The sequence below is a fragment of the Lactuca saligna genome, chromosome 3, assembly GCF_052625555.1.
Source record: "Lactuca saligna cultivar CGN05327 chromosome 3, ASM5262555v1, whole genome shotgun sequence".
NCBI classification, from domain to species: Eukaryota; Viridiplantae; Streptophyta; class Magnoliopsida; order Asterales; family Asteraceae; genus Lactuca; species Lactuca saligna.
The window spans coordinates 220,871,386-220,897,868 of NC_136419.1; the positions used below are offsets into that span (position 1 = coordinate 220,871,386).

The following is a 26,483-nucleotide window of genomic DNA, read 5'->3' on the forward strand; positions in this document are numbered from 1 at the left end:
GCCTCGTGTGCAGACCGATGCTAGACCAGTCTGTGATAGTTTTCATTGATGACATCTTGGTTTATTCCAAGACATAGGAGGAGCACGAGTGGCATCTGCGAAAGGTTTTGAAGACCCTGAGGAGGGAGACCTTATATGCTAAGTTCTCCAAGTGTGAGTTTTGGTTGCGCGAGGTGCAGTTTCTTGAGCACCTTGTCAACCAGGACGGGATTTCGGTGGATCCAGCCAAGGTAGAGGCCGTGATGAGGTGCGAGGTCCGAAGTCTCCATCTGAGATTCAGAGTTTTCTGGGGTTAGCAGGGTACTATCATAGATTCATCCAAGATTTCTTCAAGATAGTTGTACCCTTGACACGGCTAACGAGGAAGGTCGTAGTCTTCCGATGGGGGCCTAAGCAGCAGGCGGCGTTTGAGACGTTGAGACAAAGATTGTGTGAGGCACCAATCTTAGCCCTGCTAGAGGGCATAGAGGATTTTGTTGTGTACTGCGATGCGTCCATCTCGGGTTTGGGTGCAGTGTTGATGTAGAGAGGGCACGTTATCGCTTACGCGTTGAGGCAGTTGAAGCCTCACAAGGTGAATTACCTAACTCATGATTTGGAGCTGGGGGCTATGGTGCTCGCCCTCAAGATTTGGCATCATTACCTCTATGGGGTTCGTTGTACGATTTACACGGACCACAAGAGCTTGAGGTACCTTATCGATCAGTTGAATCTGAACATTAGACAGCGTCAGTGGCTTGATGTGATGAAGGATTATGATTGTGAGATCCTTTACCATCCGGGGAAAGCCAATGTGGTGGCTGACGCGCTTAGATGTAAGGCAGCGCCGATCTGAGGTATCTGCCTGAGGATGATAGTGGTGACTCCGCTGTTGGAGCGGATTCAGGAGGCTATGAAGGAGGAACATCGGAAGAGTGAGCGGATTGTGGGGCAGGTTTCCTCCTTCGACTATGATAGCCGAGGGTTATTGACTCTTCACTGTAGGGTGTGGGTCCCTTATCATGGAGGCGTGCGTCAGGTTCTGATGGAGGAGGCGCACAAATCCTGGTTCTTCATTCATCCCGGGGCGACGAAGATGTATACGGATCTTCGTCTAGACTATTGGTGACACTACATGAAGCGGGATGTGGCATGGTACGTGGAGCGGTGCTTGACCTGCAGGAAGGTCAAGGCCGAGCATCAGAGACCGCACGACAAGATGCAACCGTTGGATATTCCGATTTGGAAATGGGAAGACACCATGATGGATTTTATTAGCAAGCTTCCCAGGACCGCACGGGGGTGGATTCGATATGGGTCATCGTCGATCGATTGACCAAGAGCGCCCACTTTATCCTAATTCAGGAGAGCATCTCGGCTGAGAAATTGGCCGATATCTATATCCGGGAGGTGGTGGCACGGCATGGATCGATGATTTCGGATAGGGATGTGTGGTTCACATCCAGGTTTTGGAAAAAATTCCACGATGAGTTGGGTACTCGTCTGCATTTCAGCATCGCCTTTCACCTGCAAACAGATGGCCAGAGCGAGCGGACCATCCAGACTCTGGAGGACATGTTGCAGGCATATATTTTAGACTTCGGAGGTAGATGGGATACCTACCTTCCGTTGGTTGAGCTCTCGTATAATAATAGCTATCATGTGAGTATCGACCGTCCTCCCTTCGAGATGTTGTATAGGAGGAGGTGCAGGACCCCGATATGTTGGGGCGAGGTTGGCTAGAGGGTCATGGGGAGCACTGAAGTAGTGCTCAAGACAATAAAGAAGATTCAACAGGTCTGGAGCAGGCTTCAGACTGCTCAGAGTCGGCAGAAACGTTATGCCGATAAGCGCCGATTAGACATGGAGTTCCAGGTCGGGGATATGGTTCTCCTGAAGGTGTCGCCTTGGAAGGGCGTCATCTGATTCAGGAGGCGGGGAAAGTTAGGTCCTAGGTTTATTGGGACATTTAGGCTTGTATCCCGGGTGGGCAAGCTAGCGTACCAGCTGGATCTTCCAGGCGAACTCAGTCAGATCCACAACACTTTGCACGTCTCCCAGCTGAGGAAGTGCCTGGTGGATGAATCAGTGGTGATACCCTTGGAGGACATTCAGGTTGATGACAGGATGAATTACATCAAGCGGCCTGTGGCTATCCTCGACAGGAAGTCGAAGGATCTGAGGAACATGAGAGTGGAGCTGGTGATGGTGCAATGGCAGCACCGGAAGGGCTCGGAATGGATTTGGGAGATGGTGGATGAAATGATGCAGCATTACCCGTAATTGTTCCAGGAATGGGCAGCAGACTTCGAGGACGCAGTGTAAGATAAGTGGGGGAGATTTGTAACACCGGATTCCTGGTACGATTCATGTTGATGTATTTTTCTCATTTTTCCTTGGACTCGTTGAGTTGGAGGCCTGACTCGCCGAGTAGGAGTGATTTTGGCCCGGGATTTAAGTGAGGGACTCGGCGAGTCGGGTCCCAGACTCGGCGAGTCCATGCTGGACGAGTAAAACCCTAACTCAGGTGTTTGCACCCTATTTAAACACTCTAACTCAGCCTCCCTTGTCCCTAGCACTTCCGGAGAGCTGTAAAGTGAAACCCTAGCCCCCCATATTGTTCTTGTGAGTGATTTTTGGTTTGGTGAAGTAAGTTTGGAGCTTAGAAGAAGAAGGAGGAGGTTGAAGAGTGAAAGTAGGGGAAGTAGATCTGAAATCTACACTTTGAGAAGCTTTCATTTAGGTAGAAAAGTTCCTACCTTGATCACTAGTTCATTAGATCCCCCTTTTGTCCCTAATTGATGGTTTTCAAGCCCTAAAACCTCAAACCCCATGTAGTTATGCTCTATGTTCTGAAAGGACTTCAGATTTGTACCTTATGGACACCTTAGAAGTGTAAAGTCTTTGTGGTTGAAGTTATTGAGGTCTCTATTGAGTGTATGACCTCCTAAAGAGCTTGGAATTACCTTTTGGAGCTCTTAGGGCCATGCATGCACGTAAAGTTTGCAACTTTACGTGATAAGCATACCCTAGGAGCTTAGATCTATGGTTTGGAACCATTGCATATCTTAGATTTGGTCTGTATGGGAGGAGGGTTGTAGAGACTCGGTGAGTTCCAAAGTGGACTCGGCGAGTTCTATGAAGATGGTCTTAGACTCGACGAGTTGGATGAACAACTCGGCGAGTCCTTTGAAGATTGCCTAAAACTCGGCGAGTTGTTCTCGGACTCGGCGAGTCGGATCGCGAGTCGGTCTAATCGTCCCAAGTAGTGATTTAAGGGTGACTCAATGAGTGGGAAGAGGGACTTGATGAGTTAGTGTTGGGATAGTATGAGAGGGACTCGTCGAGTCTATGCCATGACTCGGCGAGTCCAGTCAACTGGAAGTTGACTTTGACCAAGGAGTTGACCTTGGACCTGGGGTAGGTAAGTCATTTGACCTAAGGGTATTTAGGAGTGACTAATATATGTTTATGGATTTATAGCCGGAGGATTACCGGTGCAACAGTCAGTCGTGTAGCAAGCAGATTTCCAGCAACTACTTTTCGAGGTGAGTTACCTTCCAGTATCGGTGGGTCTACGGCCATAATGCCGGCCCACCAGTACGAGTTATATGTTAGATGATTGTCTTTGTGATATCATCTAGGTTTTCTACTACCTGATATGTTATATGATGGCATGATATGTTATATGTGATAGTAGTAGAGTTCGGTTGTTAGGACCGAAGGGTAGGTCAGGCACCCCAGATATGTCTGACAGTATGTAATGGTATGTTTGTATGCTGGCATGATATGTTATATGTGATAGGGGTAGTAGGAGGGGTATAGTCCCCAAGTGTGGTTGTTAGGACCGATGGGTAGGTCAAAAACCCATAATAGCCTAAGATGGGTAGGTCAGCACCCTAGAATGGCTTGACACGGGTAGGATGGCACCCCAGAATGGCCGCACAGGTAGGTCGGCACCCCAAAATGACCGTACCGGGCAGGTCGGGCACCCCTGAATTGCCTGGCAGTATGTATGCTATATGATTGTATAGTATGTGGTACTATGTGGGAACTCACTAAGCTTTGTGCTTACAGTTTACAGTTTTGGTTTCGGGTACCTCTTCAGCGAAGGGGAAGGAGCTGGCACAGTAGCGGCATATCATACACACACTTCCGTTTTCCGCATCATGAGATATTCTGGGATTTGTACTCTAACATTATTATGACTTATGTTTTGGGTTTGCAGACACGAAATATGTTTTAAGAAATGATATGGTCGAATGTTGTTTATTTACAAATGTTTTACAAAGTGTTTAATTGAAAAATGAAATTTTTGGACTTGAAAAATTGGGTCGTTACACACATGTGATTCACATATGAATCACATACGGTTCCCATATGAATCACATTCACATATGACATAATATGTAAATGTGATTCATATGTGAATCGCATGTGATTCACATGTGAATCGCATGTGATTCACATGTGAATCGCATGTGATTCACATGTGAATCGCATGTGATTCACATGTGAATCGCATGTGATTCACATGTGAATCGCATGTGATTCACATGTGAATCGCATGTGATTCACATGTGAATCGCATGTGATTCACATGTGAATCGCATGTGATTCACATGTGAATCGCATGTGATTCACATGTGAATCGCATGTGATTTACATGTGAATCGCATGTGATTTACATGTGAATCGCATGTGATTTACATGTGAATCACATATGATTTACATGTGAATCATATGTGATTTACATGTGAATCACATATGATTTACATGTGAATCATATGTGATTTACATGTGAATCACATTTGATTTACATATGAATTATATGTGAATTAAATGTGAATTACATGTGACTCAAATGTGATTTAAATGTGAATCAAATTGATCAATACGTGAATTACATGTGATTAACCTATGAATGTGTGAATATATACGTAATTCATATGTAATTCACATGTGATTTACATGTGAATCATATATCATTCATATATGATTTACATGTGATTAATATGTGAATCACATGAGATTTACATGTGAATCACATATGATCTACATGTGAATCACATGTAATTCACATGTAAATATATGAATCACATCCAAACTAATAACTCTTATCAGTTTTGCCTCTATTATGTAAACCTGAAGAGAAATATTACCTGAAACAGGTGATCTAAGAAGAAGTGGGATAAAGAACCAACTTATATGAGCAAAATAAACATTGGTTCAAGGTTAGGGGGATCTGCATCAAAGCATCAGAATTAGTGAAAATATTGTAGGAGCTCGTTAAATATTAGGGCCCAAAAACATTTGGAACTAGACTACTGTAATATATGATGAAAAACATAATCGATAATGTGAAAACGAGAATGCATGTTAGAGCAAATGTCACTTGATGTATTCCAATTTTCGCAAAGGAATGATCTCCATGTGATGTCACTTCTTCTGAGCTCAAAAGAACCTAAAACCCTCTGAGGCGTTTCATCGAATAGGTGGTGAGCGGAACAAGGAGATCTCCACTCTCGCAAAAATAAGTGGTTTTGATTCAAAATAGTATTCTATGTCAAACAACATTAGAAGAATAGAATTAAACTGAAGTAACTCAGATTAGCAACATTTCAATGTAACAGATCGAAGTCATGAAAACAGATTCAATCATGAAGTGATTGGTGAGACTTACTTGATAATCGATACATAGGTTAGAGCCATATGTGACAGTGTTTGTGTAGTTTGTGGCGGTCAGAGGTGCGATCGAAAAAGAAGGCATTGGCGGTATAAGATCCTCGCCAGATAGAGATGATCCACAAATGCGATTCAACGATTTATTGTTGCAATCGAACATAAAAATGAATGAAGTAGATCTCTTGGATCGTGGATTTGACGTCGTTGATATGCCAGGCGGGGACCATGGATTGGTAGTCGTTGTTGTTTGTCAGAACAGGTAGAGATAGAGGATGGGAGGAAAAGGAAGGCGGTAGATGGAGTGGATCGTCAATCCTTGGTCTGTGTGTTGAATTTGATCCTAAATGTGGCAGTATCCATGGCGGAAATCGGTGGTAGAAAGATCGCATGGAGAGATATTCAACAGAAGGAGGCAGATAATGAAGTCATGAAGAACCTGAGAGACGAGAGAGAGAGAGAGAGAGAGAGAGAGAGAGAGAAACACATGCTTGTGTGTGGGGGGTTTTTTTTTAATTTGTTAAATTGATTATTATGATTGATATTTTTAATTCCTAATTTTCCCTTGTAAATATTTATAAAATGTCTAAGATACCATCGAAACAAGTGATAATTACAATTACGCCGTTATCAATTTAAGCCATTTAAGATTTTTGATCTAACGATCCACCTTTAGTTCTCGAGTTTTTGAGAAACTTTGAGTTCTCAAATGATCCTTCCTATATATATATATATATATATATATATATATATATATATATATATATATATATATATATATATATATATATATATATATATATATATATATATATATATATATATATATATAAACTTACACTTTTCTCAAAATATAACAAAAACATTAAAAAAGTAAACAATCGATGTGAGAGATTTAATATGAAATTAGATATATTTTTACGTTTCTTTATTCATTAAATTATCGATATATCTTATCAATCTTAAAATATAAAAAAAAGTAAACTATCAATCTAAGAGATTTAATATGAAATTAGATATATTTTTACGTTTCTTTATTCATTAAATTATCGATATAGATTATCAATCTTGACCATTAATATGAGACTCGTAGCGGTATAAATATCGGACCACTTGAGCATGAGTATCACATCTCTTCAAATCTATAAATTCAAGTCCTAAAGATTTTCTATTAAGCCAACCTACTACGGTTAGTTGTTTAATTGTGATGACGAGTAAAACGGTGTTAGAGTTTGACCATGACGATATCAAACGCCATGACTTCCCTAAGGATTTCCTCTTTGGAGTAGGATCATCTGCTTACCAGGTGTATATCTGTTCATACACTGACACCCTCATGATCACAAACAAAAAAATCCAATTGATGGTGTTTAGATGTCATATTTTAAGCGTTCATTAAGTCTATAGTTATTATAATTAATATATATATATATATATATATATATATATATATATATATATATATATATATATATATATATATATATATATATAGGTGCACAAAACCCGAATACAATCTGGTTTCGCTTACGTCATCAAAAATCCGATCCGGATCCGGATCCAGTCAAAATCCGATCTGGTTGCAACCAAAATCCAAATCCCACTCCAATTCGATTCGAAACCAGTTTAAACCGATTTTAGTGGGTTTTAATTGGATTTTGGGGCGGATTTGGATCCGACTTTTTGCGAATCCGGTTTACGATCCGGTATAAAATCCGATTTGGAATATAGGATTACGATCCGACTAAAATTCCGGTTTTAAATCCGATCCGATCCGGTTTGGTCAAAGCCGGTTTTGACTAAATCCGGATTCGGATTGGATCCGGTTTTAAATAGTGAACCCGGTTTTTGTGTGCATATATATATATATATATATATATATATATATATATATATATATATATATATATATATATATATATATATATATATATATATATATATATATATATATATATATATATATATATATATAATAAAGAAATGAATATTAGGAATAGTGAACTTGTCATTTTTTTTGATAGAATTGGTCCATGTTCTATTGTTGGGCTTCAAAGTTAGGAATAGTAAATTTGGATGTTTTTTGGCAACTTTGCTTTTCATTCTTTAGCCATTTTAACACTTTTGGTCCTTGGAATCAATACTTTTACACTTTTTAGGAATCTTTTAATATTTAAAGTTTGGCAACAAAACTTTAATGGTTTGACAACTTTGATCCATTTTCTAAAAAGTAGATAACTCTTACCCCTTTTTATTCTTTAGCCATTTTTGACACTTTTGGTCCTTAACTTTTGAATTTTTTCATAAAAACATGAAAAAAACGGTCCGGAACAAAACCCAAACTTTTCATCCTTGCTCTTTCTACATCTCTCATATTTATTGATTCAGAAACAACACTGAAAGCTTCTAGCCCCGCATAACGGGGTAACCTTTCAGATTGAAGGTGGTTGGAGAGCAGACGGCAAAGGGTATAGTATTTGGGATTGCTTCTGTTTGAGACACCCTGGTCCACCCCTCCCTCCCTTCCTTTTTAAAGTTTTGGTGTGTTGTCTTTTTCCCTTGTAATATAAAAATTGAAAATGATTATTGCAGATAAGATTGCAGGAGGTGCAAATGCATGCTATGCTGATGATAATTATTCAAGAATAAAGGTATAGAGTTAAATTAGTATCAATAAGATAATCAAGCATCACCTTTACTATTTTCAATCTTCTTGTTTTTAACTTTTAATAAGATAATTTAGTGTTGTCATTAAGATATCCTGTTTTTGATTTTCGTTCGTCCTTAATATAATATATCTTTATAAGGTATGTTTATAGGAAAAACAAAAATTATGTGAAAAAGAATTAAACTCGTATCTCTTCCGTGTTTTACGATGTACTAGGCGAATGCTCGTACATTGCGCAGAAGCAACTATATAGCTGTCATTTTTACAAATATATATTTTTTTAAATAAAACAATAATGTTGTCAAATTTGATATAATAATTCGTATACTACGTTGATATAATATACTGATTATGTTGAATTATATGATAATATATATATATATATATATATATATATATATATATATATATATATATATATATATATATATATATATATATATATATATTCAAATTGCATAATTTTAATCTTTTGATTGACATCTATCCGCAGGTTACTCATGAATAAAATTAAATATAATATATGGTTTAATGTTATTTATAGTTTTTGTTATTGTTAATTAATTTTTTAAAATTTATTTGTTTAACTTTTTAATTTCTATTATTGTAATTATCTAAAACATCAAACAACTTTTTTTAATTTTAAAGATAACAATATAATCATTTATATACAATTATTTTTAACTGTTGTTATTATAAGTTATTTTAAGCTACTTATTTGAAAATTTTTAACGATTATAAAAATATCCTTATGAAATATTTTAGTTAAATTGATATTACAATTTAATTTTTTCATTTAGCAATATAATTTATCAATTTTAACTATTCACAAAATATTCTTTGAGTTTTTTAATTGGAACTGAAATTTATATCGAAGTTGACCCTGTAATATTATAATTAAATTAAAACTTCAAGTATTTTGTCGAAACTTTTCAAAAGTTGTAGCTTTAAACTGGTAATGGTTTACATACAACAACATATTAAATCTAATAAATTATGTATAATATGTTAAAAGTTAAAGACATAACTTTATAAGTAGAAGTAAAAATATTATTTTAATATTGAAATTTAGTTTATTTATGATTGCACTTTAGGTTTGATACTTATTTAACCTTATTATCCAACTTATAATTATTATCAGAAAGTCACTATAATTTATCAATTTTAACTATTTACAAAACATCTTTTCGGTTGATTAAGTTAAATTAAAATTTATATTTAAGTTGGTCCTATAAGGTTATATTTAAAATAACAATTTTAGTATTTTATACAAATTGTTCAAAAACAATATATTAGACCTAATAAATTAAGTATAATATGTTAAAAGTTAAAGATATAACTTTATAAGTAGAAGAAAATATATATTCTTTTAATATTGAGATTTAGTGTGTGTGTATATATATATATATATATATATATATATATATATATATATATATATATGATTACACTTTAGGTTTTATATTTATTTAACCTTATTAACCAACTTATAATCATTATTAGAAACAAATTGAAAAGTTATAGGAGTTTCAAATGAACGTGGTGAAAGGAAAAATGAATGAGAGTTTCAAATGAATGTGGTGAAAGGAAAAAATGTTTCATTTATAAGTATATAATGATAATGATACTAGGCGAATCCACACGTGTTGCACGAGAGTAGAATAATATAGTTAAAATAATAACTTTTACCAAATTATTATTTAATATTTCTACTTTGAAACAAAATATTAGTACTAAAGAAAACATATAGTTAACATATTAGTTTTGTTAAACATTATAGATTAATTTTTAAGTTATTGTAATCTATACAATTAATTAATAATTTTATAAACCGTTTAAAATTATGTAAATTATATATCAAATGAATGATAATATAACGGGTAAAAAAACATATGAACAAAAATATGAACTGCAACTTTTAGTAACATAAAAATAGAAAAACATCTATTATAACATTTGTATTAAAAAATATATGTACAACGAATAATAAAAAATATGAAAAATAAACATTATAACCTTTAATAACATAAAACCCTAAAACATCTATTATAACATTTATATTAACTCTTCATATTTAAATCACAAATCTCTTCAAATACATTAATGTTTTTATTGAGCAAAACTTTACAACCTTATAAAAGAAACGAAAATAGAAAGTTATTAGTGATTACTAATTAATAATCATAAGTTAAAAACTCAGAGTTGTAAATAATAAATATATATAAATTAAAAAAGTCTTGAGTTGTAGTGTGAGTTGAAAATGAATACGGTACTTGGAAATGTCTTATTATTATTATTATTATTATTATTATTATTATTATTATTATTATTATTATTATTATTATTATTATTATTATTACTACTACTATTAGTATTATTATTATTATTATTATTATTGTTATTATTATTATTATTATTATAGTCTAAATAATTGGTTTTGATGCATCATTTTAATCCCTTCAATTATTAAATATAAAGATATTTAATTATAAATTTATAACATACATATGTGCATATACATGTTAAACAAATCACATAATCTATATATATATATATATATATATATATATATATATATATATATATATATATATATATATATATATATATATATATATATATATATATATTCGTAAATATCATATGTAATTCTTGTTGTAGTAATATGGATAAATTACTTTTATATGAAGAACATATCATGATAAGTCTATCATAGTTACATATCAAATGTTAAAAATTATGTTATCTTTTAAATATTGTATGTTAAATATGTTGTGTAGGATAAGCCAACAAAAAAAATAATAGAAAATAAACATAATCAAAATAGAAAAACTACAATCAAATAAATAAGAGCATTGGATGGTTGAATATATATATATATATATATATATATATATATATATATATATATATATATATATATATATATATATATATATATATATATATATATATATATATATAAGATGTTATATAAACATACATTTAAATCAAAAGAAAAAACTAACATTCGTCAACTTTGCTCAAACGAAAAAACATATATCCATTTTACGAATCTTCTTTCTTCATTTAACACCATTAAACCATAGAAACTTGATGACAATTCTTCACTAACCTGCAATCAAAATATTTTTCTTGAAAAGAAAGAATCAGAAAGATATTCCAAGCAAAACATTGATGTTTGGAGAGTCACATTCAAGATTGAGTAATACACACGAATCATATATAAAGATTAACTGAGAAAGTGAATATAAAGAAAGAATAGAAAAACTTAATTTGTTTTGGTTCAAAGAAAAAATCATATTACAATTACCATCAATGCGACATAACTCATTTCTTCAAATCAATCATATTTGGATCGTGAATGTTTCAACTATATGAAAACTTTTAAATCACGATATCTTCAAATCCTTCTTACATGTAAGGTTTTCTATAACACAAAATATTGGTCTTTTTATAGTAAATTTTTTATTAAATGCTAATTAAACATAATATAAATTATAAAAGTTTTGAGTGCTAAATCATAATTAAGAAAACTTTTGAGTTGCATTAGTTAAAAAATGCGGTTTCAAATTTATGAGATTCAAGAATAAATGCTAGCTTTATAAGTATATATGATATACTCTTTATGCATACTTTAATATCCTTATGTACTATGTAGTTTTCTGTATAAATAGTTTTAAACCCATATATATATATATATATATATATATATATATATATATATATATATATATATATATATATATATATATATATATATATATATAGGGTTAGGTTCATGTGAAACGACCAAATTTTGTAAGACCGTGAGACGTAATCCTAACCACTCATTTATTAGTTAAAACAATAACATTTTTAAAATGCAAAATTATTTGAAAATTTTCGATTTTTTTTCCTATATTATTTTCAGAATATATATTTTCCAAAAATAAATAAATACCAAAAAAATAAAAAATAAATACAAAAAAATAAAATTTTTTTTTACATATTTTAGTAGAATATTTAGAATATTATATATATCTGGCAAATCTAGTAGAATATTCTAAACATTCTAAAAATCATATTAGAATATGTACAGTGTAATATTCTATTAGAATATTTTACATATTTTTCAAAAAAATGGTAATTTTTTTTTATTTATTTTTTATTTTTTTTAGTTAAATAAAGTTCCAGAAATAATAATTAAAAAATGAATTTTTGGATTTTTCCTTTTATTTTGCATTTTAAAATTATTTTTAGATTTGATTTCACGGTCTCACAAAATTAAAATGGTTTCAAATGAACCTATATATATATATATATATATATATATATATATATATATATATATATATATATATATATATATATATATATATATCTGTGTGTGTGGGGGGGGGGGGGGGGGGGGGGGAAAGTGAATATACCCTTAAGGGTATATAAACTTAGGTACTCAAATTCACCAAACTACGTCGTTTTATATCATATATACATTGTAATTGTCAAATATTCTTTTAATTCAACTTTTAACTTGATTTACTTTCACAATTTTTATTAATTTCACATTTATCTTCATGTTGCATAATTTTCATTTTCAGCTATTATATATATATATATATATATATATATATATATATATATATATATATATACACGTTTTATATGAAAATAATATGTGTTTGAATGTAAAAATACGTACTTACATGCAAATTTTTTTTGTACATATTTAATAGGAAGATGTTCAATTGTTGAAGAAAATGGGTGTAAATTCTTATAGGTTTTCTCTTTCATGGTCAAGAATATTACCAGGTTAGTGTTTTTTCGTTTTCAAAAGATCGAATTAAAACTTGATGAGATGTCTAACACTCAATTTTATTGTATTTATCAAACTTAAATTATCGATATGTTTCTAATAGGTTGCATATACAAAAGATTTTATTTCGGTATCTACAAGGGAATGTATATATGAAAATAATTTCTACATGACTTTCTAGATGTTATTTAGAACATCAATATATTTATATTTATCTCTACAATTTCATTGGAATAACTCATAAAAATTTGATATTTGCTTGATTAAGAAAATTGAAATACAAATAAAGTTGGGCAAGATTGAATGACAGATTTTCCAAAAAGAAACAGTGTCTTACTTTTATTTTTAGGATACAAGCTTTGTGAATAATGTTATAAGGTTCAAATTACTATCTTATACCAATTTTTTTTCTAATTTACTAAGTACATGGTTCACATAGATTTTTGTATAATAGCTTTCATTAGCTAAATGCTAGCAAGAGGCTATAGAATTTATAAGTTTGGTCGGATTTTTAAACTAATATGTCTAACTTAGCTTAGACTTTGGGTTCCTATTAGAAATTTAAAAAAAAATGAGAAACATCATAATAAAAAGCTCATTTTCTTTAGTATTGGGATCATTATAGATAGTAATATTTCTGAACATTATGGTTTATTACCCTCTCAAAACATCTTAGTGATGCGCAAAATTGTTTGGACAATCCCATAGGTGGGAGATAGTCAGTAGCCCTATATAACCTCCGCCACTGGATAGTCTCAACTTCGTAGTTGCACAATGGACAAAGGGTACACAAAATTTCATTTCACTTATATCTAATGTTGATCGTGTAGGGAGGTCGTTATACTTCAAGCTCCATCTTAGAATGTTAATTTTGATTGGAGTCCATGAATCCCACTAGGTAATAATAATGGAACCTTCAAGGAAGATATAATCAATGTGAATCCTAGTAGTTTAGACTATGAAAAAATCGATATCCTCTAACAACCACACACTGTTGAGCATCAGCGCTACCTATTGATCTAAACCCAATTGATGTTAGAAAGGGCGCAACTTTACACATATAACGCAATCATCCTTCCAGGATCAGGCATTCAATTGCGACACTCCAGGTAATCGTGTGAAGACTTAGTCGATGCCATTTTTATCCCCAACACACACATATATTATTATTATTATTATTTTGATTCTTCACTCATGCTTCTAGTTATTTCCCTTATCTATTCCCAAGCAAATCCAAAATTTAAGAGGTAATTGGTCACCCGACATTGGTTGATATTATTTAAGACAAACAAGCATGAAAATCTCAACCTAGGAGTTACATCTCTTTCCATCTATCATCCTAAATGTTAGTGTGTAGACCATTCTGTAACATCATTACAATGAAAACTTCTACATAAAATTCATTACATAAGAGCATGGAATAAGATGATTAAATACCTATGCATGAAGTGTGATGTTGCCTTAATTGGTTTGTACTAAATCCATTATTGAAACTATATATACCTTTAATAACCATAACATACTATGAATTTAGGTCTAAAGGGAACCACCATCTCTATTTGCCAAGAAGAACCATATTAGGTTTACACAATCTACCAATATCCAAGCACTCCATTTACTATAAAATGAAAGGTTCCATTTAATACAAGCAATATTCTTATTTTTTTTAATCCCTTATCACTCAAAGAAATTGCCAATTTAGATAAAAAAAAAAAAGGTAAGAAATGCTAGTTATCATTGAATGATCATGTTCGTTTTATTCTTTAAAATAAGATATGTAATTAATAATGATGAGTTGAAGAAAAAAATAAGAACACCAAGAGCAGAAAAATGTTGGAAACCCTTATATGACTAAACCACAAGGAACTAATTGGTGTATTAATGAAATCGAACGTGAGAAAAAGAAGGTACAAGGCTATTAATCATGAATATGGAGAAATAAGAAAAATAATGAAATCATAAAAACAAACTACGAATATAAAGTATTTGTTTATAGCCTTCTATAAAGAATCGTAAAGATCCTAAAACTCCTAAATAAAAGGAAATAATTTCATAAAATTTATAACTTGAAAACCATGTAATCAACTCTATAAGAAATGTCAATTTGACCATGCAATCACAATTCTAGAAACGTTGCCTTAATTGAAAATAGCTCACCTACAAACATTGGCACTTTTTCCAGAGTTCTACATTAGGAGCACACAATATAGGCAACGAAAACCAGTATTATGGATGAGGTGGAACATCATAACACCATCATAACATGATGAACATCATCCCCTTTCTCGTTAAGGGGGTGTTAAGGCACAATTCATTGTAACGAAGACGAGAATTAACGAGAAATGTGATTGGTTTTTGCTTTCATCAACCAATCAAATTCTTTATTTCTTCTCTCTCTCTCTCTCTCTCCACCTCTTAACATGTTACAACATTTTATAACATATGCACACCACCTCCCACTTCTAGTTATTATTTGTTTGGCATATGATGTGACAAATTTGGATGTTATAATATTGACCCATACCCAATGCTCTAATAAACTTTGCATTAACATCACAATGTTGAAATAATGGAATTAAAACCATACTAGAACAAATGTCACAGTAACCGAGTTTTGTCTTCAACAAATTAAAGAACTTTCAAACCTTCTTAAAAAATAAGATAAAATTTTCATAAATGCCAATAACCAATAAGGATTTAACTTGAATGCCCAAATACATTATGATATAAAATGCACCAAAATACCTTAACATATTAAATGTTAAAAAATAACGTATAATATCAAATGCACCATAATATCTTATTGTATCAAATGTTTGAAGAAGTTGAATGATCTTTAAATTGATTTCTTTCATTAAACTAGTGATTGGATCTTGGTTTCCTAGCACCCCCAAAGTGAAAAGCCTCTAAAAAGGTTCTACTTCCTAAAAATTAAGCATCATATAAATAAGTATACCCAATTCATATGACAACTGAAAGTGCAATGATGTGAAACTAGAAAAGAATTCAACCTAAATAAAATCATATAGATTGTGGGTGATCCTAAATATATATCTCCCCCAAAATGATCAGTGTCTCTCTTCCAAAAAAAAATATAGTGCACCATCATAGTTAACATAATAATATAGTTCTCATCTTTTCTTTCCACATGAAAAACATGGTGTTGTGGTCTAAAATCGGACGATCATACTTCATGGAAGAAAATGAATTATAACATCTAACATATTTAGGGGAGAAATCGATTTAGAGTACCATATTTTGGAATGAAATTTCATTTAATATTAAAAGCTTTTGGAAAGATGAATCTAATAGCACTTATTGTATATAAAGGTGATCACAAAAATATAAGAACACAAAGAACATATAATATAGATGGAAACCCTTATGAAGAGTCACAATTTTCTTAGTTGATAATACGGAGAAAGGAGATGGGAATAGAATGATAACAATCTATGAATAAAAAGGCTTGATCTATAGCCTTGTACAAAGAATCAAACATCCTGAAACTCATAAATATAAAGAAATGATGAGTTATATATATATATATATATATATATATATATATATATATATATATATATTTATATATATATATATATATATATATATATATATATATATATATATATATATATATATATATATATGATACAACCCGTATGGGTCGGTTTGGTCAAGTTTACCACACAAGAAAAAGTTTTCCAGATTAGGATACTTTAAATGTTTCCTTATATTTAGTTTTTCTTTTATTGATTTAGTTTTAGATTTTGTTTAGAATTACCTTTTATTTAGGATTTAGTTTTGGTATCATGATAGCAAGACATTATAAATAGGGCTCTATAGGGATTATTTAATTTATGCACCGAATAAAAGTCGTTGACTGCTTTTGGAGAATTCCCGGTTTCTCGAATCACAAGTGCGACAATTAAGGTTCTTACCTTCGAGAAGGATCTTCATCTTATTAATATAGTAAACTTGGAAACCAAATGATTTACTCCCCAAGCAATGAAAATTAGGCCATGAAACCATAACTTTGGAAACGTTACCTTAACGAAAAACATTCACATACATACAACAACACTTATGCCAAAATGATGTAAATAAAATGGTTGAATTAACCGATATAAATTCCTATGATGTAATTTAGATTATACTCTTTCAAAATGATAACCCATCTTGTTGAGAGCCTAAGAGAAGTGATTGTCAATGGACTAAAATCTTTTCATGCTATACCAGGCTTATTATTTAATAAGCACTCAACAAGCTTCAATTTTTATTCTAAAATGACATGCCAACTATTGATGACCCTCATATTCTTAACAAATGTTTATCTTAGGAATTAATTCAATAACAAACTCATTTTCAAAAACTTTTGAAATATATTTTATTTTTTGAACTAATTTTTCTGGAATCAAATATATCTTCTATGTTTTTGTTTGGAATAATGGAAAATGAATTAAAGGAAGCATTTATTATTCTTTTGCCTATCTATCATCTACTAATCTTTGACTACAGGGTTCTATGTACACAAATGTAGAAAATGAGACCATTATTATCTATTATAACTTTGAAAAGATTTAATATAACGTTTTGAAAAATGCACAATAAAAGACTCAATGGTATCAAATTAGGGTATATATTATTTTCTTTGATGATAACACTATTTTTATGGGAGATTGGTCTTTCAAACATTCTAAATATATCATCCACGAACATATACCTCCACGTTGCTTTGATTTTAGAAATAAAACTTTTAAATTGTAAAATGTTTGGTGTTAGGATTAACTTCTTTAAAGTTGGAAGAATGCTAATCCTCCAAGCTCGATAATTGCATATGTTTTCTTATTGGAACGAATATGTCATCTATTATTCGATGGTCCATAATGAAACCTTATGGAAAAGATTTCATACCAAAAGGTGAAATCTTTATTGATTGGATGTACCCTCACCTTATTAAATATTTCCTCCGAATTTTATGTTTTTATAATTTCTTTATTTTTTTAGATTACTTGGGTTGAAACTTGTTTCAATAAAAAGGAAAAAAAAACGTATGGAACAAGTAAAAAGAAAACATGAGAGTGAAAGAATTGAAACAAATATATTACTTGAACAAGAATAAACTGAGAAAAGATTCTGCATAAAAAAAATTACCACACCATCGATCCTATTTATACTAAACAAATAAGTATTCTAATTGAATTCTACAACTATGCACGAGATAAAAAAAACTTAAATATGGATACTTTCCTAAAATGCCATTTATTTAAACTAAACAAAATAAACTCCAAAAATAAAACTGATTAATCCAACAATCACCCCCTTAATTGGATTGGTCATACAAGCCACTCGTTCAAAACAATGTCGGTTCCTCTTCTATTAGAACCACTTCTTCCTTTTCCCATTTAGGACACTCGTTTTTATAGTGCCCAATCTCACCACATTTGTAACATCTAACATGAATTTTATCCTAAATACGTTCATTACCATCTCAACTTCTCCCGGACTCTAGACCTCTTCCTTGGTCATGTCCAAACTCATCCCGATTTGAACGTCCATTGCCACAATGCTTACAAACATGTGAATTTTCCTCACTAGCCAACAACAACCACGTTGAGTGTCCTCCACTTTCTCGGTTCCTCTTATACCAACCACTTAATCGAATAACTTCGAATCCAACTCGAAACATTTCTCTATTGAAGCCACGATTTGAAGAAATGACTTAGGCATCAAATCAAGTAACCTTTTCACCAAACCAACTTCTTGAAGCTCGTAAATAAGACTCATTACTTTTGATGCTAAACCGGATAATTTTGTCAAAAAATTATCAACCGTTTCACCCTCTTTCATGCGTAAACTTTCAAGCTCTCTTTTTAAGGTTGCGAGTGGAGCTGTTCTCACCTGATCCACTCCTAAATACCATGTTTTTAGCCCATCCCACACTTGATTTGGGTCGGTGTAACTCACTATTTACAACATGATATCTGATGGGTTTTGAGCACTACATCAATCATGCGCTGTACATGCAAACCCCAATGCTTTGGATCTAGTTTGTCTAATGAACATGCAATTGAATATCCAAAGCTATAAACCCCAGATCTAACATATTATAAACTGAATTAGGGTTTAGAGAATACCTTTGATTATTATGTAGCAATAACAATCTATTCCTTCCTTTGATTGGCTTCAGAAAGCTTAGTGCCTAAAGTGTTGCACCTCTAATGGAGTCACAAACACCATAAGCAACCAGGATGATGAAAAGAAGAGAGGACGCAGCCAAAAATGTTTAGAAACCCTAAAGGAAGTCTGCGCCACGTTTTTGGGGCCATAGGGGTCCTTTATATATGTAGGCTATTAGGGTTTGCAACTATGAAACCCTAATCTAATTGCTTAAGCCCTAAGCAACCCATGGACTCCTTTAAAATACCTCTTGGATGAATTCCTTATGGGCTTCCCATAGAATTCATCCAACCTATATTCCAACGTGATCCATAACCCAATTGTAATTATCTTATAATTACAAACCCAATACCCTAAGTTTAATTAATCTCTTTTAGCCACTAAATTAATTCTTGACTGATATTAATTAAACAATATCTTTTTTTCTTTAACATATTGTTCTTATAATATATTAATAAATCGTAATCAAACCTTTCTCTTTACATAATTCATCCTATAATTTGCTATGGTGAAGGCAACCCAAAAGGACCATGCTCATAATCGGGTCAAGTACATAACAAAATAGTTATGGACTTAGACACTAATCCAAAAGTCTCCCACCTGGATAAGTCTAATAACTATTTTGCATAACTTCAGAACCTAATCAGCAATCATAGCTTTCAAAAGCCGATGTCAACTCTGATCTTATCAGATACGCGTGTCCTTTAGATAAGGGATTATATAATCCTCCATTCTCAAGATATCGTATAGACATGAGACATGGATTTAAATCATTCTCTATGTCTATGTATTGTTTCCCGACATCTAAGTTATGATGACTGACAACAAACTACAATTGAATATATCAACTTAGTCTCGTCTTGGCAAAGCGCTTAGGGGTGTCATCACTAAATCATCGAAGGGCCCACAGATATCGCTTTTATCCCACTTTGGGTAAAAGGAATGAATAAACTTTGACTTAAATGCTTGCTTGCACATACTAATCGAATCACATACAACAATAAGTTTTATAACACCAAGTTACTAGTGCGTTTACTTATCATCAATGTGCAACCAACCAGCAAATAACAACTCACACATCTCGGTTTCAAGAATATACAATGTTATCATCTCACTTATCACCCGTGATAAATCCATGAAGTGATTCAGGTAAGCATGGGTTTAATCCAATACTTTAATCTTATCAAAGCACTCAACAACTCTGCAGTAGACTTGTGTTATGTCTAAACACTTTAGACAATCTACAGACATATTCATGACAGTTTTTCTTTATACATACTTCCAATGTATGATCGACTGTGGAGGTTCGAATAACCTTGTTATTCTGAATAACCTTGTTATTCTGGAAATCAAACATGCAAAGTGAAACACAACGATAATACTTAATCCTATATGGTCCCAAACTTTTGAGTATAAATAAAGCACCTTTTATTTAATCACCATATTGATTACTCATTATTCATTGTTTAATGTTTCAGATAATCAACTTGACACTTGAATTATACTAATAATTGTCCCATGCTCCAAGCATGCACACTTTGTTTACCTATGGTCCATACTTTGTGAAATAGATCAATTGAAAAACTTTTTCCAACGAAACTCATTTCACAGTCCCCAATCCTTATCATTAGTGTAAGAATACCAAGTTCTTGCCACTTTTAGAATATGTCAGATTCTAACATTTTATGCAATGATCCTTTTGTGAAGTCACATCACAAAAGTTACAAAAAACCCGGCCAATGAAATCACAAGGTACTCTATCAGAAATCGTTACAAAACAATTCTATAGATGTGATGTCTCTCATTCAAAGTACATTCCTTTGAACATCCTTTTTGCATAAAATTTTCTAATCTAGACATAAATTCCTAATTTCCAACTCCCAATTATGGAAACATTTCCATATTTGTCATACTATTAAGTGATTCATGGCCAATGTAGCCTTGTGTTCCTCTTGGCTTCCGCATATGTAAACATGCCATTGGGTTTGGTTAGGTGAGTTCGAAAAGATATCTCTTTTCGACGTGATGCTTATATTCTCTTAGAGCATCTAAAACTTTCAAAACGGAGTTCGAGGGATGTACTCTCAAAGAGATACCATTTTCGATAACAATATGATTCAATCGTTTTCATGAATATCTAATAGATGTAAAACTTATTATTCAGACATGCATATTTGGAGTCCCTATTTGGTTTTCTTTTTATGTAACCTTTTATTACTATCCTATAGGATATGTATTTTAATTGACTTCTCATGATGTTCTAAAAAATAAATATATTTTTTTGAAGTAAGTTTTTTCAAATGTACCTTTGGTTATTATGCTTATGTTTTCTCGAAGTTCAAAATCTTCGATTCTTTTAACAAACAACTTTTTCTTTTGAAATGAAACTGATATAAAGTTTTTCCATCTTCCTTATCACACGTCTGGTCCTCAAATAGAACCCTAATTATATTCATCTATAAGTAATATCATTGAACATTTTACCACTTTGTTCCCTGGTTTTATCTATGTTTAAAAAATTATAATCAATAAAAAGTGTATATATTAAGTTAACCTAATCTACCCGATATATATATATATATATATAATATATATATATATATATATATATATATATATATATATGTATATATATATATATATAGAGAGAGAGAGTAAAGAATTTTTGCCCAACAAAATTATTTTAGGAAAAAAAGCCTCGTAAATATTGTTTCACAACCAGCCATTCATTAATTCATTTTATATTTTTGAAGAATTTTAATCATTATGAAAATGTGATATAATTAAGAAGGTTAAATGTTATGTTGTTATTCGATAATTAAATCCCTAATAACACATATATAATTTCGATGGAATTAAATAGGTGGAAAAGTAAGCATGGGTAAGAGTATGGAAGGTATCAACCATTACAACACGTTAATTAATGAGTTATTAGCTAATGGTATTGAACCATTTGTCACCCTATTTCATTGGGATCTTCCTAATGCATTGGAAGAAGAGTACATGGGATTTTTAAGTTCTAAAATTGTGTAAGTCTTTCTAATATGATTATATATATGCATTTTTTCCTTTTTAAACTCTAAACTGATTATTTCAAGAATTAGGGATGACTTCCTTAACTATGCGGATATTTGTTTTTGGGAATTTGGAGATCGAGTAAAGAATTGGGTAACAATAAATGAACCAAATATATTCACCACCTTGGGTTATGTACAAGGTCAAGGGGCACCGGGTCGAGGTGGAGAAAATGAAGATTGTGACCCTCAAACAGAACCATATATAGTAGCATATAACATACTAAATTGTCATGCAACTGCTTATAGAAGGTATTATGAAGATTATAAGGTATTACTTAAAACAACATGTTCGATTTATTTGAACATCTTTATAAACATTTAACGGTGCAAGAATAACCTAATTTCTTATACCAATGATGGTCTTTTAGGATACCCAGAAAGGTAAAGTGGGAATTACCCTCAACTGCGGTTATTTTCAACCTTATCGCGGTGATAGTTATAAAAATGATGTCCAAGCTGTTACATACGCATATGATTTTACGATTGGATGGTAATTGAAATATAAATGTTAATAATTCTTAGAAGAAAAACATCTACTTAGATCATCCACAATGCATTTTTAATGGAATGGTCAAATGAGATGGAATACCTAGTTACAGATTAAAACCAACTATTGTGGGATGCCAAGTTAGCAATGAATTTGGATTTTAATGATCTTTGAATTGTAACATTGAAATAAATACTTTTTTTATTAAATATGTTCCATTGAATGTCGCATACAAAATGGAATGTTAGTATGTCAACCCATTAACATTTGTAAAGAAAAATTCATTGTGGATGCCCTTGTGATATTTGATTTTCTAAAAATAATATATATATATATATATATATATATATATATATATATATATATATATATATATATATATATATATATATATATATATATATGCGTGTGTTACAATGACACATATTTTAGGTTCCTTGAGCCATTAACAAGAGGTACTTGGCCTAATAACATGGAAAAAATCGTTGCGACTCCTACTATTGATCATCCAAATGGTCGTCTTTTGCCGAAATTTTCTACTAATCAAAGTAAAAAGTTGATTGATTCATATGATTTCTTGGGAGTAAACTACTACACTGCATATTTTACACAATATCAAGATCCTTCTGATGCAATCCCTCTTGGATATTCTACAGATTGTCACTATACGGTTTCAGGTATGGAAAAACTCTTACCTTTGTTTACAACAACTTTTACTAAAGGTGGAAAAATAATTATCATATCATCAGTTTGGAAGTGAATTATAAAAACATAGAACTGAGCATACATAATATTGACATAGTGACATCTACAGTTAATGTCATGTATATGTAATAAAATATTTGTTTATTCACAAAACATATTTACTTTAATAATTTTTATTATTATAAGGTAATGAATTAGAACTTTGTGATTATATAATAAGCTATTTTAATGGTATTTTGTGAATTAGAAAAATAGTTCATTACCTATTTGTGGTATTGTTTGAGAATGATGATTATTAGAAAAAGAACATATAGTTTGTTACCCATTTATGAAAATATATCCTTTATTCTATTAGGCTTCATATTAAATTTCCACACACTTTCTATATGTTTATAAATTAAGTAGATGTAAACAAAGTATCTTATACAACCAAGTTTTCAATATACATTGTCATGGTTCATTACATATGACTCAATGTTGTCTATTTGTGTTTTTAGGACAAGATCCCAGTGGAAACTATATTGGAGAGCCGGTAAGATAACTTTATACATATACAATGATATAATTAAATACATATTTTGAATTTTTATTTTTATGATGGTTAATCGATGGGAAATGTATATTAATAGTCGTATCAGGGTTCGTGGATTTATCTTTGTCCTCAACAACTTACAGAACTTTTAATTTACATTAGAAGAACCTACAATGTTACTAAAGATATGATCATCACAGAGAATGGTAAAACTATACTTGTCATGTTTGTTTATATTTGCGAACAGCTTATGACTCACATTTTCATGTTTTCTGAATTCTGATAGGGTCTTCTGATAAGAATGAGACTGGTAAAACATATGAACAAGTGCGTGATGATGAATATCGGATCAAATACGTTAAGGAACATCTTAAAGCTATTAGATTGGCTCGAGAGTAAGTCAAGTGAATATATTTGTGTAATGTAAAATTAATTACAAAACTTAACCCTAAGAATGTTTGTTATATAATCATTACAGAAATAATATAAACGTGATGGGATACTTTATATGGTCATTCATGGATAGTTTTGAATGGGATTCTGGGTATACTAATAGATTTGGTATGATCTATGTTGATTTCATGAAAGACCTTCAAAGGTACCCAAAAAAGTCAGCAATTTGGTTTAAGAAGTTCCTTGGTGAAGACAAAATAATTCCAGTTAAAAGAAGCATCACCGATCGTGAAGACGGACATAACTTTGAGAAGAATTCAAAGAAGGCGGGAAAACCAATCGAAGCGAGCCAAAAGATGAAGAAAGCCAAAACATGAAAATGATGGAGCTAAATCTTGTATCCTGTTACATGGTAAGTTATATATAGGGAAGTTTCAAATTTGTGGAATTATTGTTATGAGTTTAAATAAACCTAATATGTGTTTAATGATTGTAATGTGATTACTAAACAAATAAAGATCCCATGTAAATACCATGAGATATCTTCATTCTCCTAAAGTTTTAGGTAGTATTTATTTTTAAATGTAAAATGTGTATAATATTTTGTCATGTCTATAAATAGACGTGGAGCCAAAGTCTACATACTATATAAAAAAAAGACTATTTTTAAGTATATGAACTAGTTTTTTTATCTAAGAAACACAAAACGAATGAAAACAAGAAAAAAAAAAGATCAAGATATAACCAACGAAAAAAAGTAAATAAAAAAATTAGGAAATAGCAAGAAAAATAAATTGAAAAAACAAACAAAAAACCATATAAAAAATAAACAAATGTTTTTATGTGTTTTTTCTTGAGACAATTTTTTCACATATAACCACCACTGTAATCATTATTTTTTGAACATACATTCTATTGGTTATCACCAAATAAGCACTCAGTTTAAAAAAATAAGAGTTTGCAATATTATTTTCTAATAATAACTTTAAAAACATAATATTTTGTAAATTATTAGTACGGTAAACGGCACTGATCGTCTTAGTGGTTTGGTTAATATACACATTTTCTCCATATATTTTATTTTTCACTTGAACCATTCCTAGTTAGACTTGAAATTGGAAGTTGCATCACTACCATACATGAAGTGACTGTGCTGCTCTTATATAGTTTTTTGTATTGTAACAACCATAAAATTCAAGACAATTTAAAACTTTTTAAAACATTTAAAAACCAATAGTTATTATAAATTTGTTTTCAAAATAGTTCCAGATCAGAGTATCCCAGAAACAAAGTCATAAAATGTGAGGAGCTATACGATCACACATTCGCCTTTCCGCGATCATCTGAGCTACCTGAAACCAAAACCAAAACTATAGTCCATAACTTAGTGAGTTCCCCCAGTATACCCATACACATAACAATATATATATATATATATATATATATATATATATATATATATATATATATATATATATATATATATATATCATGAACAACATACTATAGGTCCAGTCAACCATCGGGTTGGAATACCCCAGGTCCTCAACCATCTGGTTGGAATGCCAACATATTGTGGGTCCAATCATTCTCAGGATGGAATACCCTAGGCCCACAACCAACTGGTTGGAATGCCCACATACTACGAATCCAATCATCCTCGGGATGGAATACACACAGCCCACAACCATTGGGTTGGAATGCCCATGTCTATTGGATTTTGCACAAAGCAGATAATCCGAAATTACCAATCAAACATGTGCATATATATCATCTAATCACATAACAATCTATAGATAGACAAACCGATCTATTTGATCATAGTAACATATAACATCCTATCTGTCACACCCCCAAACCAGATGGCGGAAATGTCCAGGGGTGGAGGACTTCATTTGTAGTATCACAACACATGCATCATAATAATCAAAGTACAAACAACCATTGTAGTAAAATGTATAAGTATTTACATGTGTTCAATCACTGTG

At 31.4% G+C, this 26,483-nt stretch overlaps 1 protein-coding gene across 1 annotated transcript; it reads left to right on the forward strand.

Moving 5' to 3' along the window:
- The first annotated feature begins 6,839 nt into the window (after positions 1–6,839).
- Positions 6,840–24,917, forward strand: LOC145034159 (beta-glucosidase 24-like). Its single transcript, XM_078982530.1, has 12 exons — positions 6,840–6,967; positions 8,098–8,167; positions 8,254–8,312; positions 13,045–13,120; positions 22,165–22,330; positions 22,406–22,646; positions 22,747–22,868; positions 23,298–23,542; positions 24,068–24,102; positions 24,200–24,308; positions 24,389–24,497; positions 24,581–24,917. The coding sequence occupies exons 1-12, from the start codon at positions 6,869–6,871 to the stop codon at positions 24,870–24,872; spliced, it is 1,623 nt and encodes a 540-aa protein (XP_078838656.1). The 5' UTR covers positions 6,840–6,868; the 3' UTR covers positions 24,873–24,917.
- The last annotated feature ends 1,566 nt before the right edge of the window (positions 24,918–26,483 follow it).